The 8,622-nt window shown below is 40.5% G+C and overlaps 1 protein-coding gene across 1 annotated transcript in view; it reads left to right on the forward strand.

Annotated features, from left to right (window-relative positions):
• SUPT16H (SPT16 homolog, facilitates chromatin remodeling subunit) overlaps positions 1-8,622 on the forward strand; it is a 44,253-nt gene that overhangs the window by 23,409 nt on the left and 12,222 nt on the right. Inside the window, exons 9-22 of the mRNA XM_006772360.2 lie at positions 62-135; positions 267-379; positions 1,681-1,746; positions 1,860-1,955; positions 2,040-2,155; positions 2,240-2,393; positions 2,824-2,951; positions 3,710-3,845; positions 3,952-4,078; positions 4,340-4,458; positions 6,094-6,219; positions 6,546-6,658; positions 7,428-7,503; positions 7,887-8,056. Of these exons, the coding sequence (XP_006772423.1) occupies positions 62-135; positions 267-379; positions 1,681-1,746; positions 1,860-1,955; positions 2,040-2,155; positions 2,240-2,393; positions 2,824-2,951; positions 3,710-3,845; positions 3,952-4,078; positions 4,340-4,458; positions 6,094-6,219; positions 6,546-6,658; positions 7,428-7,503; positions 7,887-8,056 (1,614 nt within the window). The remainder of the gene's footprint in view (positions 1-61; positions 136-266; positions 380-1,680; positions 1,747-1,859; positions 1,956-2,039; positions 2,156-2,239; positions 2,394-2,823; positions 2,952-3,709; positions 3,846-3,951; positions 4,079-4,339; positions 4,459-6,093; positions 6,220-6,545; positions 6,659-7,427; positions 7,504-7,886; positions 8,057-8,622) is intronic.

Here is an 8,622-nt window from a genome sequence, read left to right on the forward strand (position 1 = left end):
TACTCGACCCATGTATGAGATCTATTAGCCTATTGCTAAAGTTTCTTGTTTCTTTTTTCAGGTTTGGAATGGGAATTGAATTCCGTGAAGGCTCTTTAGTAATTAATAGTAAAAATCAGTATAAACTGAAGAAAGGTGAGTTTTACATGCATACAGTAGGAAAATACTGTTTTGAGTAATTTCCTTTATCTTCCTCTTTTCTATATAAAATCTATATTTTTCCATCCTTTCACAGTCTTAGTCTGATTCTTGTTTTGCTATTTTAGGGATGGTTTTCAGCATCAATTTAGGGTTCTCAGACCTAACTAACAAAGAAGGGAAGAAACCAGAAGAGAAAACCTATGCCCTATTCATTGGTGACACAGTTCTTGTGGATGAGGTCTGTATTGCTTAAACTTTTGAGTGCTCATGAATTGACTTTTGAGGAGCATTTTGTACTTCTTAAAAGTCTGTGTTAAGTGCTAGCCAAGGGGAGAAATTCATGTGACAGCCTGTCCTAATATAGCTAGGAATAGAGATTGTAGTCCACGCACAGGGAATAATGTAAACCACACTGTTACCATATTATGACTTCAACAATGATAATATCAGGAACCGATTCTAATGAAACTGATTTATAATCCAACCATTTAAAGTGTACAGTTTAGTGACTTCTCAGTATATTCAGTTGTTCAACCATCACCACAATGTAATTGTAGAACATTTTCATCACCTCAGAAAGAAACCCCGTACCCATTAACAGTCATTCCCATTCCCCCCTCCCCCGCCCCCCAAGTCTCCTAGGTCTACACAATGACTAAACTACCTTCTGTCTCTAAGGATTTGCCTGTTCTATACATTTGGGGTCTTCTGTGACTGTTTTGTTTTTTGTTTTTCCACTTAGCAGGAACTGATTCTTGATTATGATGATGATAGCAAGTATTTCAGTGTTGTTACTATAAGCTAAGCACTTTCATAAATTGAGTCCTTACAATAATCCTATTAAGTAGATACTCTTATCCTCATATACAGAAAAAGAAACTGAGGCACAGAGAAGTTTAAGTAACTTGCCAAATATTACACAACTAGACAGGGATTGAGCTAGATTTCAAATCAAATCTGTGTGCATTGGTTTGGATTTGTGGCAGGCCCATCCCCCTGGGTCTCATAGTGTCCCATGCCAGAGCAAGCTGTGACCTTGAACCATAGCCTGGCCTCTGTCCATAGGCTGCATGCACTGGAGCAGGTTACACAGTGGAAGAGAGAAAGGGGTATTTTTTTTTAAATATATTTTTATTGAATTCAGAAAGGAAGGGAGAGAGATAGAAACATCAATGGGAAAAAAAGAAACATCAATGATGAGTGAGAATCACTGATGATGAGCCCTCCCCTGGGGATTGAGCCTGCAACCCCGGCATGTGCCCTGACCGGGAATTGAACCGTGACCTCCTGGTTTATAGGTCGATACTGAGCCACGCCGGCCAGGCTCAAGCCTATATTTTTAACTATTATCCCAATGTTACCTTCCAAATTCTAGTTCCTACTGAGAGATTGGGACCTAAGAACTGTACTTATTCATTATCAAAAAGTCTAGTATCCAAAGGTTCAAAGCATTTCCCAGGTACATACTAGGTTAGAAGGTGTGAAAGTGTTTTCATTTCAGTATTCTTATAGGTGTCTGACTTCTCCGTTTTATTCTAGGATGGTCCAGCCACTGTTCTCACTTCCGTGAAGAAGAAAGTAAAGAACGTGGGCATTTTTCTAAAGGTAGGAAGAGGATAAATGTGTGGTATAGGAATTTCGGGTACAGTGAAGAAGATATAAAATATTGGCTAAAAAGTAAAAACTCGAATTTCTGATTATGACTTTTTTCCCCATAGAATGAGGATGAAGAAGAAGAGGAGGAAGAGAAAGATGAGGCTGAGGACCTGTTGGGAAGAGGTTCACGGGCAGCATTACTTACAGAAAGAACACGGGTGAGTTTACTGTTTTTAACGACATTGATCTCATATTGGTCATGGTTCACATGTTTTGATAGCTTGGGGTTTTTTCTTCTCTAGAATGAGATGACTGCAGAAGAGAAGCGAAGAGCACATCAAAAAGAACTGGCAGCTCAACTCAATGAGGAAGCAAAGAGGCGACTGACTGAACAGAAAGGAGAACAGCAGATTCAGAAGTAACTGAGTTTGCATTGAGCATTGTCTCAGAATTATATGTAATTTGCAGAAATTTCTCATAAAATATTTTATCCCCACTCCAGAGCTCGGAAATCTAATGTGTCCTATAAAAACCCATCTTTGATGCCTAAGGAACCACATATTCGGGAAATGAAGATCTATATTGATAAGAAATATGAGACTGTAATAATGCCTGTGTTTGGCATAGCGACACCTTTTCACATTGCCACGATCAAGGTACTAACATTGAATTAGGTTCCCTTCAAACTTTTTCTTAAAATAGTAATTGGCTTACCATAGATTATTGTTTTATCTAAATCATTTCTCTAACTCTTCTTCAGACTCTACCCTTCTCACTTCTGCTATCATTTTCCTTCCTTTCAGTTTTCACTTTGTAGAGTGTTTATTGGTCTAGTTTAAGCATAATTGTCCTCTTTCCTTGAATCTTTTTTTAGCATTTTTTAGTCTGTAGTTGCACACGTAGCGTAAGTAGTTGGAGAGCTCATGATTCTTTTTGAAACGTATTTGGTCATATAAAAAGATGCTAAATATGTAGGTTTAGCAATCAGCTTGTAACTTCTAACTTAATTTTAGCATTTCTATTATAACTCCTAATTTTATCAAGGAAAGAATCCTGTTTATTTTAATGCTGTTTCTTTTTTAACAGAATATAAGTATGTCGGTGGAAGGAGATTATACTTATTTGCGAATTAACTTCTATTGCCCCGGCAGTGCTCTGGGCAGGAATGAGGGCAACATTTTTCCTAACCCAGAAGCCACTTTTGTCAAGGAAATGTGAGTTCCCAAGAAAATAACCATCCCCAATTCCTTGCTGGCTGGAATGGCACTCTCGGAAGCATTTCATTCTCTGTGCTGTCCTCCCCCATCTAGTTAGTGAATGGCAAAGCCTCCCTCAGTGACACTTGTTTAGAGTCACCTTTCAGGCTTTGTATTACTTTGAGGATGAAACATAATTTAGAATCCTCATGAAAATATTTTATACTTGCTACACATATTTTGCAATAGAATTTCAAGAAAGGTGTGCCACATTGGAGATTATTCTTTCATGGTTTGGAATGGGATCATTTGGGAGGTTATGCCAGATTTAAAAAATAAGTGTGATTGTCCCACCCAATGGATTAGTCAACATTCTCTATTCAAAAGAGAAGAAAAGAGTTGGTTTGTTTGTTTGTTTAGCTTTCCAAATGTTCAAACGTTTCTCTGTTCAGTGGTGCTGTTTTCTAAAAATATTTTTTTAATATATTTTATTGATTTTAGAGAGGAAGGGAGAGGGAGAGAGAGATAGAAACATCAATGATGAGAATCATTGATTGGCTGTCTCCTGCACGCCCTCTACTGGGGATTGAGCCCGCAACCCAGGCATGTGCCCTTGGCCCGAATCGAACCTGGGACCCTTCAGTCCATAGACCGACGCTCTATCCTTTGAGCCAAACCAGCTAGTAAAAATATTAAGCCAGTTATAAAATATAGTGAAAAATGCAGGTTACCTAGCCTGATGAAGAAACTCATATAAATGCTTCCCCCTTCTACAGTACATACCGAGCTTCAAATATGAAGGCACCCGGAGAACAGACAGTACCAGCCTTGAACCTTCAGAATGCTTTCCGGATTATAAAAGAGGTACAGAAGCGTTACAAGACTCGGGAAGCAGAAGAGAAAGAGAAGGAGGTAAGCCTGAACACCACAGACAAAGAAACTTTCTGCAAAAGGACACGTGGGTTTGGGGGATGTGTAAAGATACATGAAGATTCACATTAATTTTCATTCTGCTTAGGGCATTGTGAAACAAGACTCCCTGGTGATCAATCTAAACCGGAGTAATCCCAAACTAAAAGATCTATACATTCGGCCAAACATTGCCCAAAAGAGGATGCAAGGTTCACTGGAGGCCCATGTCAATGGTATGGACCATCCCTCATGTGCCTGGGCTTTGTCATCAGGGACACATTTGTGAGAATGACACATCAGATAATGTAGTACGACAAGGAAATGCTGGAAGGAATCTGCTTATATTGCTGTATGGACAGAACAAAAGGAAAGCTCTGTACAGTTGTCAGCATTTCCTCTGACCCTGTTCAAATCAGTAAAGAAAGAAGTAGTGCCTCTTGGCCAAGCTCAGGGTGCTGCTTGGTAATTAGCTACTTCCTCCACTCTTCCCCCAGGTTTCCGCTTCACATCTGTTCGAGGAGACAAAGTGGATATTCTGTACAATAACATCAAGCATGCATTGTTCCAGCCCTGTGATGGAGAAATGATTATTGTCTTGCACTTTCACCTCAAGGTATACCTTTCTACTTACTAGCTATGTGATCTTGGGCAATATCTCTCTGTCAACCTCTGTCCTTAAGATATCGATGAAAACGTTACCGATCACATATGGTCTTTAAGAAGATTGAATAAAATAAATGTTTATAAAGCCATGGCCAGCATAGCTTAGTGGTTGGAGCATCGGCCCACACACCAAAGGCCCATGGGTTCAAATCCCGGTCAAGGGCATGTACCTGGGTTGCTGGTTCAATTCCTGGCCCTGGTCAGGGCACATGTGGGAGGCAACCAATCGATGTATCTCTCTCACATTGTTGTTTCTCTCTCCTCTATCTTCTCTCTCTTCTCCTTCTCTTCCACTCTCTAAGAATCAATGCAAAAAATATCCTCTTTTGGGGATTAAGAATAAATAAATAGTTATAATAATAATGTTTATAAATCGACAGTGCCTAACATCTAGAACAGCCGTGGGCTAACTACAGACCGTGGGCCGGATCCGGCCTGTTTGAAATGAATAAAACTAAAAAAAAAAAAAGACCGTACCCTTTTATGTAATGATGTTTACTTTGAATTTATATTAGTTCACACAAACACTCCATCCATGCTTTTGTTCCAGCCCTCTGGTCCAGTTTCAAAACCCACTGTGGCTCTCGAGTCAAAAAGTTTGCCCACCCCTGATCTAGAAGGTGCTAAATGTCTTTGTCCCTTTGGTGATGATACATAATGATCACCAAAGCGTATTAGGTCTCCACATTCCTCTTTCTGAAATAGAAAATCTTTGCTTTAGACACAATTTATTACCAACATAATCTCTCCAAAGTCCATTGTAATAAGTAGGAGTACTTTTTTTTTTATTTCTTTTTAAATATATTTTATTGATTTTTTACAGAGAGGAAGGGAGAGAGATAGAGAGTTAGGAACATCGATGAGAGAGAAACATTGATCAGCTGCCTCCTGCACATCTCCCACTGGGGATGTGCCCGCAACCCAGGCACATGCCCTTGACCAGAATCGAACCTGGGACCCCTCAGTCAGCAGGCCGACGCTCCATCCACTGAGCCAAACCGGTCTCGGCATGTAATAAGTAGGAGTACTTTTTAAAGTTTATCCTCTTTTACATTCCCAAATGTCATTAGTTTATGGTGATTTCAGGAATGGTTTATCCTATATAATAAAAGGGTAAAATGCAAATTGACCAAATGGCGGGACGACCAGTCACTGTGACGTGCACTAACTACCAGGGCGCAGATGCTCAATGCAGGAGCTGCCTCCTGGTGGTCAGTGCACTCCCACAGGGAGCACCGCTCAGCCAGAAGCCAGCTCCTTGCTGGCCAGCGCAGCGGCGGTGGCCAGATCCTCTCCTGTGTCTGCGGCAGCACTAAGGATGTCAGGCCTGCTCCCCGCAAGACATCCTCCGAGGGTTCCTGGACTGTGAGAGGGGCCAGGCTGAGGGACACACACACACACACACACACACACACACACACACACACACCAGTGCACAATTTTGTGCACCAGGCCTCTAGTTTTTATATAAATGCTGTCATTTTTAGTAATGATATTTTTATATTTTCACATTTTGTTGTTGTTATCTTGCTTTTTTATCTGTTGTATAGACTAAGTTTTCTGACTTTTTGCTTTTTGCCTTCAGAATGCCATCATGTTTGGGAAAAAGCGGCACACAGATGTACAGTTTTACACAGAAGTGGGAGAAATCACCACAGACTTGGGAAAACATCAGCATATGCATGACCGAGATGACCTCTATGCTGAGCAGGTTTGAAATTTAGTATCTTATTTGCAGGGTAGTAAGGTAGGATGTAATCCAAATCTGAGTTCAGTAATTGTTATATTTTATAAAGAACCCCTGAATCTATCTAGAGAATAACTTAGGTATCTGCTGAGTTCGTGTGCTACAGTGGCTTATGGATTAGATTTAAGTTGCAGACTCAGCTCTACAGTTAATGGTATGATGACCTTTAATTGGGTATACCCATTAGTATCATAGTTATGACTGCAAAAGCACTTCAGACTTTTTGAAGGGATACACTGTTAACAAGTAAAGTAATAGCTATAGTTAATTAGTATTTTTTTTTTCCACAGATGGAACGAGAAATGAGGCACAAACTGAAAACTGCCTTTAAAAATTTCATTGAGAAAGTAGAAGCTCTAACTAAGGAGGAACTGGAATTCGAAGTGCCTTTTAGGGACTTGGGGTAACATATCTTTCTTTATTTTTTAAAACATATTTTTATTGATTCCAGCGGAAGGGAGAGGGAAAGAGAGATAGAAACATCACTGATGAGAGAGAATCACAATTGGCTGCCTCCTGCATACCCCCCACATTGGGGAGCGAGCCCACAACCCAAACATATACTCTGACCGGGAATCAAACTCAACCTCCTGGCCCATAGGTGGACATTTAACCACCGAGCCACACCAAACAGACTATCTCGTCTTTCTTTTGTTTGTTTTTTATTGACTTTAGAGAGGAAGGGAGAGGGAGAGAGAGAGAGAAACATCAATGATGAGGGAGAATCATTGATTGGCTGCCTCCTGCACGTCCTACACTGTGGACTGAGCCTGCCATCCAGGCATGTGCCCTGACTGGGAATGGAACTGTGACCTCCTGGTTCCTAGGTAAACGCTCAACCAATGAGCCATGCTGGCCGGGCATATCTCTATTTTCTAGCCTGAAGTTTCACGGGTCTACCTTTTACAAAAATTGGTTATTCTTCCTTTAATAATAATTTAACATACCTTCTCCTTTTTCATATAACTGATATCCTTTGAGATATCCATTTCCTCTTGAAACTTTAAGGGCTGGGATGAGTGGCTAAGATTGAGAGGCTTCCTTTGGGAATGACTCTGTATTGAGTATGCTGGAGTTGTTGGGAATGGGAAACAGAAGTTTATTGTGGCAATAACAGTTTCTCTTACAACAAGTTTAGTCTTAATGTGGTTTCTTTTCTTATTCTCTTTCAGATTTAATGGCGCTCCATATAGGAGTACCTGCCTCCTTCAGCCCACTAGTAGTGCGCTGGTAAATGCTACAGAATGGGTGAGTATTTCTAAACCCCCTTTTAGTAAGAAAATTCTTAGAGAAAACAGAGGATAGGTGTTTTGAAAAGTATATCCTTGTTATTTCTTTAGATATTCACTTATCTTAGACATAAAACATATTGAACAAATGATTATAAGCCTCTTTAGTTTTTTTTGATAGTTCATATGGTTTCCTTAAATTTATTCTTGAGAAGAATTTAATTTTGCAGATTCTTTTACTGGGGTTCCTTAATATGTTATACTGCTATTAGTCTTTCCAAAAAAAAACCCCAAAATTGTTTAGTTATCCTTTATGTAATGGATTCTGAAAGTATTTGAAATTGCTAATATGTAATAGTTGGCAAAGTATTTATATGATAATATCCAGTTCCTCCTTGACAGCCACCTTTTGTGGTGACATTGGATGAAGTTGAGCTGATTCACTTTGAGCGGGTTCAGTTTCACCTGAAGAACTTTGATATGGTAATTGTCTACAAGGACTACAGCAAGAAAGTGACGATGATAAATGCCATTCCTGTAGCCTCTCTTGACCCCATCAAGGAATGGTTGAAGTAAGTAAATGTGCCAGCAATCTCCCATTTACCCCATGAATCCTATATTATCTATATACTAGAGGCCTGGTGCACGAATTCGTGCATGGGTGGGGTCCCTCAGCCTGGCTGGCAATCAAGGACTATGATGGGGGGGGGGCGGGGGGAATGGCACGGGAGGTTGCCCAGGGAGTGGCAGCTCCTGCATTGAGCGTCTGCGCTCCCCCTCCCCCATGATCAGTGTGCGTCATAGTGACTGTAGTAACTGGTTGACTGGACGTTCCGGTTGTTCAGTCATAATGGTCACTTAGGCTTTTATATATCCTTATCTAATAAAAGAGAAACGTGGTAATTGGCGTACAACCGCTACCCTTCCCATTGGCTAATCAGCGAGACATGCAAATTAACTTCCAGCCAAGATGGCGGCCGAAAGCCAGGCAGCTTAAACTGAACATGAGGCTTGCTTGCTTCAGTGACAGAGGACTCCAACGTTCCCCTACTGCCGCTGCAGGCCTCTGAACCTGCAGTTTCAAACATTGTAACAAATATAGAAGCTAAACAAAACCCCAGAAACCAGCTTTCAGCGA

This window comes from Myotis davidii, unplaced genomic scaffold (genome assembly GCF_000327345.1).
Source record: "Myotis davidii unplaced genomic scaffold, ASM32734v1 scaffold666, whole genome shotgun sequence".
NCBI lineage: Eukaryota > Metazoa > Chordata > Mammalia > Chiroptera > Vespertilionidae > Myotis > Myotis davidii.